This window comes from Dermochelys coriacea, chromosome 6, assembly GCF_009764565.3.
Source record: "Dermochelys coriacea isolate rDerCor1 chromosome 6, rDerCor1.pri.v4, whole genome shotgun sequence".
NCBI classification, from domain to species: domain Eukaryota; kingdom Metazoa; phylum Chordata; order Testudines; family Dermochelyidae; genus Dermochelys; species Dermochelys coriacea.
The window spans coordinates 20,134,874-20,152,640 of record NC_050073.1 but is presented as its reverse complement, the minus strand read 5'-3'; the positions used below and the strand labels follow the sequence as shown (position 1 = coordinate 20,152,640).

Genomic DNA, 17,767 nt, shown 5'->3' with positions numbered 1-17,767 from the left:
CCAAATAGCAGGGTAGATGCGGGCACAGATCATGAATGTAGCTGGCATAGTCAGGACTTTCCTGAACCTTGTACCTTTTCTGTTGGGATCAGCACGGTACATAGGTGCCCCAGGAGGCTTTAAGCCACCTTGTAGTCAGGGTGCCCCTCAAACTGATGGTCAGAGCTCCTATACATAAGGCCAAGAATCCTGAGACTGTTATTAACAAGAAGGAGGGGGGATTTGATAGCTGCTTTCAACTACCTGAAAGGGGGTTCCAAAGAGGATGGATCTAGACTGTTCTCAGTGGTAGCAGATGACAGAACAAGGAGTAATGGTCTCAAGTTGCAGTGGGGGAGGTTTAGGTTGGATATTAGGAAAAACTTTTTCACTAGGAAGGCGGTGAAACACTGGAATGCATTACCTAGGGAGGTGGTGGAATCTCCTTCCTTAGAAGTTTTTAAGGTCAGGCTTGACAAAGCCCTGTCTGGGATGAGTTAGTCGGGGACTAGTCCTGCTTTGAGCAGGGGGTTGGACTAGATGACCTCCTGAGGTCCCTTCCAACCCTGATATTCTATGATTCTATGATTAACCTATTATACAGAACTAAAAGTCAGCTGAACTGTATTTCCTAAGGGAAAAAGATAATATTTTACTTTCAAAAAAAATTATTGGGAGTGAGAGAAACTACAAATCTTGCATTCCTGGCAAGCCACATTTAGTTGCCTTTTGAAAAAAGGCATTCATGTGAGGATTTTGGGGTGGTCAGGAACTGGTACTATTTTTGATTTTTTTGTTATCCCTTTTAATTCTATTTTAGGGAAGTTCAGATAAGTTTATTGTGTATTACACTATTCCATCTGTGACCTATTGCGTTTACCTTGTATACACACACGGGTAATCACAGCTCTGTGCAGAGAGCTCTTGAGAATGGTTCAAGGATTTGGAAGAGTAGTAGTCCTCTTACTTCCCCACTGCCTGAAATCAGAAGGTTTTTTTTTGTTGTAGGTGATCTTAGTTTTAGTTAAACAGATTGCACTGCAAAATATCCTTCAGGATAAGGAACCTGCTGAACCTTAATGTTTTTGCCTATTGGTTCAGGCGTACGAAGGCTTACTGGCTCACTGAGGAGCTAACTATAGTGGATAGAGTTAGTGGATAGAGTCATAGACATTGGAAAAGGAACATTTTTAAATTAGTAAAGCAGAGCTACGTCATTGAGGCCACGTAGAATGCTTTTGTTGGGTTGGACAGTTTCCTACATTTTTGAGCTGTTGAAAGTGGCTGCGTCTGTATTTCAGCATTGCCTCCTGGAAATAAATCCACAAAAATGTTCTGTTCTTCCAGCTGACCTTTCTTTTTTGACCCATGCACACAACTCGCTCTCCCCGGCCCCGCAGAAGAGTTGATGGAAGGGGGACCACGGAAGAATGACATGGTGATTGTACAGTCAAAAAGAGTCATCAAAGATAACTGGAAATTAGATGCATCCTCTAGTTTTGGGGGGAGGGGTACTGGTGGATAGTGCTCAGGAAGGAAAAAGGAGACTCTAGTTCAGTATGTTTTTCCACAAGAATGCACTCTGCTGTGGAAACGGAAGAAGAGAAAAAGGAGGATTTGGGGGTAAATGTTTTAGTTAATTTAAGGATAAAGTAAAAGGAAACCCTAACTACTTATTTTCTTCCACACTGCATATTCCTCTAGCATTAGCTGAACTTTCTGCAAGCTCCGCCTTGCTTTTGTAGTCCTTCTTCACAGTGGTACACCAATGGAGAAAGCTGGGAATACCAGGCAGGAGGAGGAGTAGTACCAGAAACTAGATACCAGCAAAGACTTGTAGTTGAGTCTCTTCTGTAATAGACAGCTGTTCTGATAGGCAGTTATGTGGCTTGCCAGGAGCATGTAACCACTATGTGCAAGCAATGTGATAAGCACTTGTCTACTTATTTCCTTTTTTTGTTTAAAAGCAGGGGAAAAGAGCAGACAGGACTGGGAAATTCTGCTGTACCAATATATGCAGTGGGTACCAGATGTACCCTGTTCCTCTTGCTTCCTAGGTGAGGCCAGCTGGAGCTTAATTTGGTCTTAAACTCAAAATCCGTCTATAGAATGTTGGTACCCTTTTTTTTGAGAAGCAACATTATGAAATAGTGTTATGGCACTTGTCATCCTTAACATGCTTGCCATGCCTTGGCACTGGCTGTTTACAGCATAGCATCCGGAGGCTAAGTAAAGATTGCCTTTTAAGGTAAAGAGCAGCTATGAGAATATGAAAGAAAAAAGTTTCCCTGGCATGCAGGGAACATTCTTCCTTCCTCCTCCTCTTAAATAAACTATTAGTAACTTTTAAAAACAGAACAAAAATGAAAAAGCAAGGCCAGGGATGCTGCCAAAGACATTTTATTCTGCACGGCCCCCTTAGAGCTACACTGTAATTGGGTTCTGGAAATGACTCGGGATGGGAGAAGAGAAGAATGAAACTCTGAGGTGGGGTCTGTCACAAGGCTAGAAAGGGAGGAAAACATAATACTTGCTGTGCAAAAAGACTGTCTCCTTCCCCTCCTGATGCCCCATGGAAATAATCTGATCACAACAGTCTACGAACAAGTTGGCTGTGTTATTATGGAATCTAGGCTTCCTTTGTAACGATACTTTATACAGCCCTTCTATATTGATGCTCTTCCTTTCTTTTCCTTTCCAACACTGAAAATGTGCACATTTCCAGACTTCTTTTGATATGTTGGATCTAGCACCAGATGGTGTCTGTCTTGTTGGAGTGGCACTGACTCTAGATAATACAGGCTATGCTACTGCAGAAAAATTTAGCCTTTTAAAATCTACACTTGACATGCAAAGCCAAATATTACCAACTGTGAGAGGACTAGAGCCCTGATATATAATATAGCACAACCCAAAGGAAAGGGAGATTGCAGCTGCCACTTTGGCATCCTGGCAGATGATGAAACCATACATAGTACGATAGTGTATGCTCTTGTCTGCTATCCTGCGGGGGAGAGGGGGGAAGGGGAGGAAGGGAGAAGCTGTATCTTACATTTTCATTATTGATAGGTAATGGTTTTGTAGGGAGAGGGAAATGTGAGAATAGTCTCAGACTGTTGTCAAGGGAGATCAGAGTTAGTGGGTGTACTTTGTCTCTTCAAATGCAACCCAGCATTGACAGTTGCCTTGCCTACCATAGAAGTAAGTTTTTGTTGTTGTTTTAAGTCTTGATATTTAACTAAAGTAAGAAGTGTGGTGTTTTTTTAAGTGAGGGGGAAGGGTAGATGGGACTGTGGTTTGGTGGGAAGAGGAGAGAGTTACAGGGAAGGGAAGGGCTGAGAGCAGGAAAGCAGCCGCCTCTGTCCTGTAAAAACATCAGTGCTGTTTGCTGCCTCATTGTTCTTGATGGGAGTTCCTTGCCTAGAACTTAAATGGAAGTCATAAATGTTAGGTCATAAACTGTTTCCTTCCTTCTGTGAATAGATTCAAAACTCTGACACTTGGGCAGAATAACCCTAAGTAGAAATTAACTGATAACTGATTTCCAGTAGAGGAGCCTAGGGCTTTCCATTTTTAATTAATCTCACACCGATTATTGAGAAAAGGATAACGGTAATGAAGGAATCTATTAATGGTTAATTTACATTTCCCCATAAAGCCTTGGACTTTCTCGTGGATGGCTGAAATCTCTGGTGTTGTCTTCTGCGGAGAGAACACATAGAAGCGTGAGATTTTTCTTCAAGTTGTTTATACTCACTTTCGCCTTTCACCCACCTCCCATTTGATTTATTACACAGAAGGGAGGTGGAGAGAGAGAAGCTGAAATTAAAACATCCAACAAAATTGTCGTCTTGAATTGCATCCCTTTTTGAGTTCTCTTCCCTGCAAAGCATCAAACATCAAGGAATTCAAGGCCTAGAAGATATGATTAAATATTGGCTCACTGCCTGTATAATTCCACATTAGCTCATGTTTTAAGAGGCCAACTTGTGTCTTTGGAGACTACTGAAAAGGTAGCATCTGACAAGAATGCTTCACACTATAATTTTATCAGTGGATATTTAAAAAAAAAAAATCTAGATGTGTATTCATTCCTTTTTCTTTTTGAAATCTCAAGAATAAAATCCAGACAAACATGTTTTGGTATAGCGTCTTGGCTTATGACGTTAATATGTACAGTAGTATGGCAGTAAATGTGTGTAGGTGTAAGGCATTATAGCATTTCTGGGTTGCTGGGTTTGTAAATAACCCACTCAATTGTTCCAGTTTGAAATCCAGCATTTAAATCCACATGTGCATTTCTTTAACAATTTTCAAAATGTTCAATAATTTGAAAATGTGCAGAGTTTGGGTATTAGTATTTTGGACTAGTTTATAAGTAACTAAATAGATTTGTGTGTTTTCAAAATGAAATTTAGTACATTTTATATGGGTTTTTAAAAATTGATAAACATTGTTTTTGAAAAGATTTTTTTATTCAGTTTGCTCAGTAAAGATTTTTTTCTATGCTATTTTTATATCCATTATTTTAAGTTTTTGAGTTCACTTAATTTTAAAAAAAAATTGCACATTCAGACCACTAAAGCCAAGTGATCCCAATGTAAGGGACGTGCTTTGCCCTGAATCTCCCGGCTTTTGTTAGGATTTATCACTGCACAACCTTAATCTTGAATGATACCTGAGATCATGATTTAGCCATTTTAAAAAGTCTCCATAAATTACTAGCTTCAAATCAGTATTTCATTGGCCTGAACTCCAGATTCTTAATCCATTGTCTTCCTTTCTCCTTTTCCTGGGGATTTGTGATGGGTTGTGAGTTTTGAGGCTTGGCTAATGGGGAGAAGGAAACCTGGCATAGAATGCCTATCAGACTTACTTCAGTGGAAATTGACATAGGATCAAACACTTTTGATTCTTGGATTGGAATTTTGACATTGGATTACATTCCCCTGGGGGCGGGAGGGGAGGGGGAGAATAAGTGGGGCCTTGCATGCAGGTGTCTGCTCCTTTTCACTGCTTTCTATTAGCATCACTTTAGACTTTTTCAAGGTTGTGATGCAATGTTGTTTATAAAAACACCTCAGATAGGCAAGCCATTGGTGACTGTGCAAAACTAGTTAATTTATGTTAGGAGTGATGAAGCAGATTTTGTCTCTATTAAGTAAATCCAAATGTTAGATATATTCTATGAAGTGTCACAACAGCACCTTAGAAATAGCTACCATGGGTTTGTTGGATAAAACACTGGAACAATGGAATAGTGTGATGCTCAACTTAGATGAATGTAAACTACTGAATTTGCTAGGGAAGTTATTTAGGCCTGGTATCGCTTAAACTTGTGAAAATCCCATCAATCTGTTTAAATAACTTCATTTTAACTCAGTAAATTACCAGTGCAAGTTAAATTGATTTAAACAAGGTTAAACTTCATCTATGTTGTGCGGGAGGGAGGTTATGTTGGTTTCACTGGATCAGTTTTAAAATTTGAGTTAAACTGCTGCAACTTTTTAACATAGACAAGCCAGTTTCCACTTGTGAAATAGGGATAATACTTACTTCGTATGGTATTTAGGCTAAACAGTTGTTCAGTGCTTTGACCATGTAAAGCTCCAAAGTGGTATTTAGGCCAATGAAGTTATTTGGCTTCTAGTAAAGGAGGATATGAAAGAGGGGTCGGGGAGAGAGATGGGGTTTCACATCTTGATTAACTGAACAGATATAACAAAGACACCTGGGAAATAGCTATTTTTACTAAATCTCTTTAAGAAAAATAAAATGCAGCTAGTTAAAGGAAGCGATCAATGACCCAGATGGCTTGTCACTCATTGTGGTTGTTCTCTACCTCCTGTTTTTCTAGAGCTATCCCAGGCTTACAGCTAAAATGTTTTCTCAGATGAATACAAAGCAGAGAGTATGGAAACCCTGCAAGAAGCACAGCTGTAATGAGCATATTGTCTGGCTCAAGCTAGTTTACTTAACCTTCTTCTTTTACATGTGACCCCCCTACTGTCTGTGTCCTTTCTTCTCCCCACCCCCACCCCTCTCAGGTCCCTCTGCGCTCATTCCCAGTTTGGTGTGATTTGTGCCTGTGGCATTTTCTTCAACAGAGCTCTTTTCTGATATAACCTTTACTGGGAGCAGTATGAAGAATTAGTTTGCAGTCTTGCTTTACCTGTGAATAACCACAGCTGAGCCGTTTCCTCGGAGAGAGCAGAGGAGATGTGAACTGATCTCTCATCACAACAGATGAGGAAGAAAAAATGCTTGGACGCCTCATGAAGGATGTTTTCCACTGGCATTTAAACACTGATATGGGGCCAATTTTCAGGAAGCCTCCTTAACTGTATCCAGCTACCGACCAACCAAACTTTTATACAAAAAGACAAATGCATGTACATACTCTGCAGGTGCAGCTAGGGCTTGATAAATGTTGATATCAGAAAAGCTTAATTACCGACTTCTCTCTGCCCTTTCTCTAGAAGGGCATAGATGCAGGATTTGAATCAAGACTTGATTTGTTCTAGGTGTCGACACTGCAGTGCAGGGCTTGGAGTGCTGCTTTTTGATAAGTGCCATCTTTTTTTTTTTTCCCCCCCCCAAGGTCACATTTTTAAGGAGATATTGGATCAAGCTCTCTAGTGATTTACCCAGGTAGACGGTGGATTCTGCGATGTTCCTTGAACACACTGGTAATAATTCCAGTGTCCTGGTTATCGCCCTCCCTCTTATTTTAAGCAGCTTCTAACATCGAGGGCTCCAGGAGCTACTGCGCTCCTATTTGTTAGTAGATATGATGATCAGTGTATTTTTCTTCATCCTAGAGAATGCTCTGGGATATCTTGAAAGAGGCTGCATAAGCCATTTTTTACTTATTTGTGGCTTTTTTATATTAAATCAAGAATGTGGAAAGGGCTTCTGGACATATGCTTTTTATAACCTATAAAAAGCATGAAAAATATTTCATCAAGAGCCTTTGGAAATGTTTCATAGTGAGTGTATTCCTAGAAGCAGCCTCTCAGCTGAAGTAACTGTAAACTTGATTGAAGGATTGGGATAGGAAGGAGGAGGTAATGTTTTAACCTATATTTGTAGGTAACTATATTTGTCAACATTAAATTAATGTACGGGCCTCATTTTGACCCCAGTTTATTTGGAACGTAGTATCAACATTTGCGCTCTTACTCAAGTGTGATCACCTTTAAAAATGTTTCTGTAGTGTTGGGGCATGGTGCAGTGAATATAAAGATGTAAAATACTTAGTACTGGCTATTATCTTCCACACTAGAACCAGCACTTTGCACCTGGGTATCTGGGGTTAATGAAAACAATTATTTCAGCTTCGGTTGCTAGGCTGGAGCATTGCTTTGCAATTTCACAAGCTTGATCAGTCCATCATTCGATGTTCTTAAGTCTTTTGAGCCTAATTATTGTGCACTATAATATTTTTTATTATATATCACCTATTATCAATACACACTGAAAACTCACTGGTAGAAACAACTTCTATAGTGGTGGTTCAACACTGCATCGATGCAGCTATGCCCCTGTAGCACATCTACTAAAGACATGCTGTGTCGACAGGAGAATGCTCTCCCATTGGCATAATTACTCCCATCTCAACGAGAGGTGGAAACTAGATCGGTGGGAGAGCATTACCCCTTGATAGAGCGTGGTATAGACCCAGCTTTAAGTCAATGTAACATATGTCACTCGAGGGTGGTTTTTTCACACTCCTGCATGACGCAAGTTGTATCGACTTAAGCGGTAGTGTAGACAAGCCCTCAGTAGCTGCACAAGGTAAGCAAAATTTTTCCTACTGCCATCTGAAGTTTGATATTCAAGAGCCTTGGTGATTTGAATAAAACTTCATTTTTTGTGATCATGTATCTATTTGGCAAGTGGGACATTTCCCTCAAATTAATATTTTTGAGAAGGGGACTAAAACATTGGAAAGGGAGCTAGTTCTCCTTCAGGAAGTTCATCTCCAGGCTATTGGAAATCTAAACTGGGCATTTTATAGAGGGATTTGGTGCCCATTGTAATGTTGCAAAGACACAAAATGGTCAGCAGCATAAAATTGCTATTCCTATGCAGAGGTAAACATTTTTTTCAGATGGAGCATAGCCTTTTGTGTGAAGAAACTATGTTCAGAAACTTGCAGACTCAGTGAAAGTAAATTGCTCTGTACTGAAATTGTATTATTTCTGGATGGGGAGAGCCATTGGATGAAGTAGGAACAGCCCACTTACTCACTGAAAAACTGTCTCAAGCTCCACACGTCTGGCTTTCTCCTGCGGTTCCCCCCAATAGCCTGTCTGCACGACAGGCCAGCTTTGACCTCTTAATCCCTCTTTCCCCCTTCCTCCTCCCCATGGAAGGTTGCTCTTACCTGATGTGGCATACATTATTCCTCCATGTCTTAGGCATTTGATGTAGCACTATCCTGTAGAAGAGACAGGAGTCAGATTCCCTTCTCCCTCAGAGCATTGTTTTACACTCGTCTCAGCCAATAGCAATTTAGTGAAACTTTTCATGCCAGCCTCTCAGGGATGAGGACATTGAATGCACCAGGCTTCTTTTTGCTCCAGTTTGAAACTGGTTTCAGTTTTGAAAACACCATCTATCTGTTGTTCTAAATGCCCTGAACAATCCCAAAACATGATTTTTATTTTGCATGTATGGTAATTTCCACTGAGAACCTCTGCAGGTGTAAAGGTGCAGTACAGAATCTGCCTAGGTCGGTTTGAGTAGTGGTGGGGTGATGTAGGTCTCTGCTTGGAATTCAGTGGCCTTGAGTGCTTTGGGTTAGCTGGGGGTTAAGTACATAGTTTCAACTGGATTTATATTGTTTACTGCCAGGATAAACTGGTTCCAAGTCTGAGTATAGCATTCCTGCAAAAGAAAGAGGTCGAACAAGCTGCTTCATCTGTTTACAGTCAAGATACTTTGATTAAAACCAAAGACAGACTCCTGAAAAAGACTGTTTCTTCTGGTGTTAAAATAGTTTTTCAACGATGAAAACTTCAAATTCTGTGAAAATTTGAGTAGAACTAGAGACAAAGCATCCAAGTAATCATTGCATAAGTTGGTTTATGTCTCTCAAAGCAGCAAATGCATCTTTCCTGAACCTTTCTCTTGTCTATAGCTTGACATTATACTTTGAGGTTCACTGCAGCTGCAGGGATGAAGGCAAGAGTTACGTTATCAAACCCAGAGTTGTTCTAACTTTGCAGCCCTCCACTGTTATACCTCTGTCCACTGTAAAAGGTAGGATTTTAACATGAAGAAAATGTATCCAAGTTGACACACAATGTCCCCTGGCTGGAAAGTAGTCTGAAGAATTAGTTTGTAGGCCAGGTTCTGTTAGACAAACTCAGAAGAGAAACCTTGCAGACTTTTTTAAGCTTCGTTTGAATTCAGCGTTCTGAACAACGGGAAGGCAGAGGCTGAGTGAGGTGAGAAGTAGTATAATAAAAGTCTTTGTATAGCTGTTTTCTAGCTTACTTCTATAGGCCATTCCTACTAGTTAAAACATATTTGGGGTTACAAAAGTCCTCTTTCACAGCCATCTCATTAACCCTTTCATTATTGTAGTTAGACGAAGTGACCTTTCCCTAACTGGGACTTGTTATGAGATTTCTGTGCATCTGTGGCTCATAAATACGTGTAAAATGTACAAATAGACAAGATGAGGCATCCTCTGCAGCCTTGAAGATCTCCCTGATTTTTTTTTCTCTTCCTTACAACCGTCTTAGATAACATGCAAAGTCTTGAGTGCCTTCCTTCTGGCCAGTAAGTGGGGGTGGGGAGACAACTCTTTGAATGTAAAGTCAGAATAGAGCAGGGTTTCTCAAACTTCATTGCCGCAACCCCCTCTGACAACAAAAATTACTTTATGACCCACGGAAGGGGGACCGAAGTCTGACCCCTGCCACCCTGGTGTGTGTGTGTGTGTGCGCGCACGTGTGCGCAAAGCTTGAGGGCTTCAGCCCTAAGCGGGGTGGGGGGGTAACCTGAGCCCCACCGCCCAGGGCTGAAGCCCTCGGGCTTCAGCTTCAGCTCTAGGCGGTGGGGCTCGGACTTTGGCTTCAGCCCCGGGCCCCAGCAAGTCTAATGCCAGCCCTGGCGACCCCATTAAAACGGGGTCGTGACCCACTTCAGGGTCCCGACCCACAGTTTGAGAACAGCTTGCACAGGGTAATATGAGGCACTCTTACGTTGGCCTCCTAGTTTCTACCATCCCAGGGAGCAAGAGACCAGAAATCAAATCCAAGTCTCCCACACAACAGTGCAGAACACTGGCTCATTGGTTTGGGCCACATGAGTGTTTAAAGCATTTTTAAAGGGGTACACTTAGAGTACCTAAGGAGTTAGATTCTGATAGACATACATCCTTTGGTGGAGGAAGGTTCATACTCCTCATTCAGGTTTTACTGAACCTTCAGGTGCCCTTTCTAGGAAGGATTTGTCTGATCCTTTGCAGCCATAATTACAGTTTACATACATCACAGACGGGCACTGTTTAAAGATTGTTTTGAAGTCTATATGCTGTCCTTTTACAGCATGACTTCAAGGCCAGGTTTTCTTGGGACAGAATCCAGGCTAATTTCAGTAGCGCAATTTAAAGCAGTGATCTCCAAAGGTGAAGTTGTCTTGGTTTTCTAGATTTGAAAAACATTTTGTCCTAAACCAAGAATGCCTGAGCTAAAATAAACTCTGAGCATCTGGTACCCAACGTTCATGTTCCAGTGCTAAGTGTACAATGCCTATTGTACTTGTTCAGCACCAGAATAGTCCCGTTTCCTTCTAGTTAGGTTAGTTGTATAACTGCAGAGACATGGGAGACGGGTAAATAAACAAAAGCTTGACAGCATACATTGCTTTTTTGTTTAAAAAACCATCAGGAGCAGTGAGCGTGTGGTGAGTCAGCACATTCAGACTATGATTCACTGAAGTCTAGCCATGGGATTGTTGGCTTGGGTTGAGTTTTTTCAATCTGAGAACCTTAAGGACAGACCATGAGGAAAACCAGTGGTAACTGGGACAGGCTTTGTTGTTTCTTTGTGAAACTGGATGAGAAAAAAGGCAAAATGTACCATATATGCAGGTCTACATCACCGCTCCATACAGATTTGAACCCGTGTCTAAAAAGTGAGATGTCTGTTTTTATCCTAGTTCTTAGTGCATGTTTGCCTGCATAGTAAGTGCTCAGTTCAGAACACCTCTTAGTCCCCACTCAGGAAAGGTGCAGAACTGGAGTAGTAAGGAGTGCTGCAGCTCAGGAATGAGCTACAATATACTGGTAGAGAAGGGTTGGGGAGAGCTTGCAAAGCATTTCCTTGTGTCGTTCCCTCGTTAGCTCTGAATCTTTTTATTGCTCATTCCCAACATCTGTTCTGTCCATCCATCCCCATCACAGATACAAAATACTGCTGTATACAGCAAAGACTGTAGTAATTTTCATTGTAGTAGCTTCTGGAGGCCTCAACCAAGCTCAGTGCCTCCTTGCAAGCTCTTTAGGGCAGTGACAGTCTCTCACTATGTGTTTTCACAGTATCTTGAGCAATCTAAATAGTCAGTGCGAAAGATGTATAAATTAAAACAATCTGAAGTTCATGAAGCATCCAAAAACTTTCATAATTCTATGAACGATTTATAAAGTCACTAGGTATGGGGTTTTTAATTATGTGGGCTTTATTATTATACCTTAATAAAATAAATTGGTGGAAAAAAGCAAAACACATAAAGGTTGCTTGCTTGGAGTTTGGTAATTCTGAGTTCCTGCAGGGTTGCATATCTTTTCTCTGCTAGTGCTGATGGTATGCTCCAGGCAAGGCGTCTAATAGCATAGAATCTTTCTCTATTTGCTAATATTAAAATTAATTAGACTATGTACTACAAAGAGAACACATGGAGTGTACATGAGTGGGGGAGTTTGGATAACCCAGACCATATCAGTGTGCTCCTTACCAGGAGTCTTGGTAACATTTCTCTCTTTTTCTAACCCTTTGCAGGAAATCCAAGGGAAAACCAAATGGTAAAAAACCAGTACCAGAAGAGAAGAAACTCTACCTAGAGCCAGAATATACAAAGTTGAGAATTACTGACTTTGAATTCAAGGAGCTAGTGATGTTACCACGAGAAATAGACCTCAATGAGTGGCTAGCCAGCAATAGTAAGTAGTATGAACACAGCACACAGCCTGATGCCTGTGCCCAAAAGAGGCTTTCATTTACATGTTCTCTTTTTACTGGTTTCAACACTCAAAGCCATTGAATGTTTTTTGCATGTTTACTATGCAATGCAGGTCACAATATCTTGAGTGATAACTAAGCTGTGTTTAGCATAAACCAACTTTGCTCTACAGGGTGGAAATGTTAGTGCATTTCCCCTTCTTCCCCCTCTCATTGTGACATTGGTGAGGACATTAAACTTTTTTGAGGTCTCTCTGAGGACCATCATTTTCCTTTTGAAGGGTCTGTTAAAACTGCTGGTTCAGCAAGTTTGACTGTTGGAGACATTGGTCTTTCAAAATCATTTTTTAAGACCCTGACTTGCAGGCAAGTCCCAGTAAAGTTCCTTTGTTAGTTAGTTTTTTGTTTTTTTTAAGATAAAACCACAAGTCTTTTAGCTGGATTTTCTTTCTCTCTCCATCTCCCCTTCTAGCCCTTGTGGAGTTGTTTTGAATTTTAAAGTTTGCTCAAAGATAGTACTCACAGAAGTGGCTGACTAAAGATTATTGCTATGTACGTTCCCCACTGCATCTCTATTCTGACCTGCAACACCACCTGCTGCTTCTCATATAGCTCTGCCAGTCCTAACCTTCAGTCACACCCAGTCATGTTTATTTCTTAGTAGTGTGTGCTAATTATGAGAGATTAATCTAAACTGCATGCTGGTTTTGTTAGGTGTACAAATAGTCATTTGGGTTTAGTCAGACAGCACACACATATTTGTATCTTGAGCATGTTTTGAATTCTGATTTTAATTCAGTACACTGTAACATTAAGATCTCCAAGTTCAGGAGTGTTAGGCCACTTTACCTGTTCATTTGTGGATTATCTGTAAGTGTTTTGATAAGTAGCTTACATCTCTAAAATTTTTATTTTTCCTGTCTTTCTTTTTCAGCAACAACCTTCTTCCACCATATCAATTTACAGTATAGTACAATCTCAGAATTTTGCACAGGAGAGTCGTGTCAGACCATGGCAGTGTGCAATACGTAAGTGACAGCCTGCATGTGTTCACTGCTTAGACTGCTCCAACAGAACCTCTAGACTCGGTGGGGTTGGGTGTGTGGGTTTTGGAGGCGGTTAGACAGGGGAGTAAGGAAAGATCTCCTTATGATCTGTTAAGGACATGACAAGTGCACACCCTTCCTGGAAACAGTGGAGGGAGGGGGAAATCCTGCTGATTCAGTAAAGGAGAGATGACCTCTTGAAAAACCAGCTCAGTCAGAAAAGCAGCAAGGTCATACTGCAGAAGGAAAATACCTTGTTTGGGGTCTTGTAGGGGAGGGATGGAAAGTAAAACCGTGTAGTCTGGGAAAGCTGATGGGAATCTATAGAAGGCAGGAAGGATAAAAGAAGAATAGTAAAAACCTCAGGGGTCCCTTTCTGTGGTTGGAATGTGAACCGGGTACCAGACCATTTGACAGATAACCTCCAGTCTGATGTGAGCCATTGTCTGCACTTGGGCACAGAGGACACAAGTGGAAGTTTCTCAAAGGGCAAAGGAAATGTTCTGTTTTTAGGAGTGATCAAATCTTTTAAGGCTGGCTATCTGTCAGATGTGAAAGAGAGCATTGGTGCTTTAACATGTTCACGACGCAGAGGAAAATGCAATTAGCTCAAAGTGGCCATTTTAAAATGGGGCTTTACTGCAACCTGCTGCTCTTGACTGAGAGATTCAGACATGAGGGAATCTGAGAGCTCCAGCAGGGTGTGATGCACTCCTGTAGTTTCCTCCTCCCTCTCTTCCTCTCACCCCCCCATACATACACTGATAATCCCACCCCCTTCTCCATTATGCTTCTTGAGATCTCTTCAGTCTGTAGTGAAGATGGGTTTTCAAGGGGAAAACAAAACAGTCGTTAATGTCTTAGCACACCAGCAGCTATAAAGATTATCCACAGCAAACACAGGCCTCTCTATTAAAATGACCTGTAATGATTGCAATGTATTGCTATGTAATGCTAAATAGGTGATTGCTGTGTATACTGTGGCACTTCAGAAGAACTCCAGAGTTGTGTATTAACCGTTCTTACTGACACTGTTTCAGGGAGGGGGTTTGAGAGGCACTCCTGCATTCATGAAGATGGCGTATGTGAAGTTATAAAGGATAATTTTTTCAGATGTGAAAATTAACAGCAGGGTAACTTCCAGTAGGAGGCTCAAAAAAAGGACCTTGCTACTAATGATTACCAAGAGGGAACGTAGATCCAATTACCCAAGAAATATGAGCTTTCTGAACATTCTGAAAGCAGTCTGGAATGCAGAGTGATAAATCTCCCCCACACAAAAATGAGGATAATTGTCCAAAAGCTAGGAAATCAGTTAATCAGTGGACAGAGAACGCTTGTCTCCTTGTAAAGGAGATGTTGATTAGCAGGATGAAAGGTACTCCAGTAACTTTGCTGTGTGGTTTTCTAGTGCAAGGATTCTCAAACTTTTTCTTTCTGAGCGTTCTCCCCCCCCCCCCCCCCCCCAACATGCTATAAAAATTCCATGGCCCACCTGTGCCACAACTGTTTTTCTGCATATCCAGTAGATTAAAAGCCAGGGGGTAACAAGCAGGGCAATTGCCTAGAGCCCCATACCACAGGGGGCCCCGTTGAAGCTAAGCTGCTCTGGCCTTGGCTTTCAGCCATGGGCGGCGGGACTCGGGCTTCTGCTTTTTGCCCTGGGCCCCAGTGAGTAACGACAGTTTTTTGCTGGTTTATTTTGGTGGATCCCCTGAAACCTGCTCACGGTCCCCCAGAGGGCCCCAGACCCCTAGTTGAGAACTGCTGTTCTAGTGTGCTGATTCCTGCTGTAGTCCTTCCCATCACATGAGCGAGTGTCAGCAGCTTCTCTGCTTGATTGCAGAGGGAGTGCTGTAGCTAAAGCTGCTATGACATAAATGAAGAAACATCGCATGTAAATCTTGTTGTGGAGGTATTATTCTGATGCCGTGTGTTTTTAAATGTTTTCTCTCTCGGCTGCAGCTGTCCCCTCAAAATGGAGAGGGAGTTGCGTTTGCATGAATGATGAGAAGAAGGGGCAGGAAGGAAGAAATTAAAAATGTGCTTTAATTTCTTTCCTGCATCCCAGTCCCATATCTGATTTATTTTAATGGATTTTTTTTTTTTTAGTACTAAAAAGCTTAATAGCTTCCCTCATCGAGAGTGTGCTTTGCCCTCTCTGTCTGGAGCGTCAGTGGAGACTGTAATTTCTGAGTATTGATTAGATGAGATTCTAAACAGATGAAGAGAGAGACTACCAGCTGTAGCTTTCTACTAGCCAGAAAGTAAGCAGCAGTTGTATAAAAAGTGGCAAAAGGAACTGAATGCAGATCTAAGTGTACAAGAGAAAGTTATTGGTAAGGTGCTGTAGTTTATTATTGCAATGCTAAGGACTGATATCAGCAATGTCTGACTGTTCTCACTCCTCCTTCATTGTCCAAATGGGGACCTATTCTGGAATCGCTGATTCTGCTACAGCTACTCTGGTCAATTTCCCCATGTAGGCAAGGCCTAAATCCAATTGACTTTCAGTGGGCAAGGCTTTGTGGCCTGCGATATGCAGGAGGTCAGACTAGATGATCATGATGGTCCCTTCTGGCCTTAATGTCCCGTTCCCCCACTTTTTTTTTATATATATACAAGACCTCTAAGTGGCCTGCCTATGTTTAGTGTTTTGACTCCCTTTCACCTAACATTTTCGCTCCAATCTGACTTTTTTTGCTTTGTCCACTCTACTGGAATTGCCATCATAAGTCACTAATGACCCTATTAGGACAGACAACTTCTTCAGAGTCCCAGTACTGAATTCAGTCAGGCGCATATGCACAGGAGTAGCCAAAATTTGGCGTATTGGGGGAAATTTCAGAAGCATGTAAGTGACTTGGGAGCCTAAATTCCTTTTTCAGAAGTGACTTAGGTGTATGACTTCCATTGACTTTTGAAAATAGGACTTAGGCTTCTTAGGCACTTTGTAAATTTGCCATCGTCTTCAAGCACTCACGAAAGCTTATGCTCAAATAAATTTGTTAGTCTCTAAGGTGCCACAAGTACTCCTTTTCTTTTTGCGAATACAGACTAACACGGCTGCTACTCTGAAGCACTTCTCTGTGTCCTTTCTGTCAGATTGGCTCTCTTTCATAAGAAGGGTCCTACTGGGTCAGACCAAAGGTCCATCTAGCCCAGTATCCTGTCTTCTGACAGTGGCCAGTGCCAGGTGCCCCTGAGGGAATGAACAGAACAGGTAATCATCAAGTGATCCATCCCCTGTCGCTTATTCCCAGCTTCTGGCAAACGCAGGCTAGGGAAACCATCCCTGCCCACCCTGGCTAATAGCCATTGATGGCCCTATCCTCCATGAATTTATCTAGTTCTCTTTTGAACCCTGTTATAGTCTTGGCCTTCACAACATCCTCTGGCAAGGAGTTCCACAGGTTGACTGTGCATTGTGTGAAGAAATACTTCCTTTTATTTGTTTTAAACCTGCTGCCTATTAATTTCATTTGGTGACCCATAGTTCTTGTGTTATGAGAAGGAGTAAACAACACTTCCTTATCTACTTTTTCCACACCACTCATGATTTGATATACCTCAATCATATCTCCCCTTAGCTGTCTCTTTTCGAAGCTGAAAAGTCCCAGTCTTATTAATCTCTCGTCATATGGCAGCCATTCCATACCCCTAATCATTTTTGTTGTCCTTTTCTGAACCTTTTCCAATTTCAATACATCTTTTTTGAGATGGGCTGACCACATCTGCACACAGTATTCAAGATGTGGGCATACCATGGATTTATATAGAGGCAATATGATATTTTCTGTCCTATTATCTATCCCTTTCTTAATTATTCCCAGCATTCTGTTTGCTTTTTTGACTGCCGCTGCACATTGAGTGGATGTTTTCAGAGAACTATCCACAATGACTCCAAAATCTCCATGCACTGTTCAAAGCAGGACTTTCCTGTCTCCCTGCCTGAGCTGGAAGGTGATCAGGGTTCTTTGTGCAAAACTGAACCTTTTGGAATTTCTCCTCTGAATTTTAGTCTCTCCTCTGTGGCAGTTGCAGTGGAGGATTGGCACAGGTTCTTTTTAAAGCACAAACAAACCTTGCTGCCGATCACTCGCTTGCCAAATGAAATCTGTAGAAGTGACACCAAAGGTTTATGTCACCCCGTCTCTCTGTCCCCAAGACATGTACAGTTTCTTTAACCCTGTTAACATCATGCACAAATCAGGGCAGCATCAAGAGGGTCTTAACACTTTTTTTTTTTCTTTTAAGCACTGTTCCCTCTGCATGGTTCAAAGACCATTTTTAAAATAGGGCCAGATCCCTCATAGGGCCAGATCCCTCAGAATCCTTTTTGCTGCACAGAGCACTTGGAGTTGCTCTTACTGGGCAGCTGTGGATTTCTGGGGCATGGGAGAATCCTCTGCTGGTGTAAAGCTGACATAGCCAGCTCTCCCCCAGCTGCTCCTCCTCTTGGCACACCAGTGTTCCAAGGCAGAAAAGTGAAGCTAAAGTACAATGTGTTCCAGCAATTGAGGGCTAGCATAAGTTAGCACCAATCCT

General features: G+C 41.6%; 1 protein-coding gene across 8 annotated transcripts in view; it reads left to right on the top strand.

Annotated features, from left to right (window-relative positions):
• Positions 1 to 17,767, top strand: part of MOB2 (MOB kinase activator 2) — a 166,366-nt gene that overhangs the window by 138,620 nt on the left and 9,979 nt on the right. For all 8 annotated transcript variants that reach the window (XM_043517791.1, XM_043517788.1, XM_038404510.2 and 5 more), the window contains 2 exons: positions 11,994 to 12,154; positions 13,108 to 13,201. In XM_043517791.1, the coding sequence (XP_043373726.1) occupies positions 11,994 to 12,154; positions 13,108 to 13,201 (255 nt within the window). The remainder of the gene's footprint in view (positions 1 to 11,993; positions 12,155 to 13,107; positions 13,202 to 17,767) is intronic.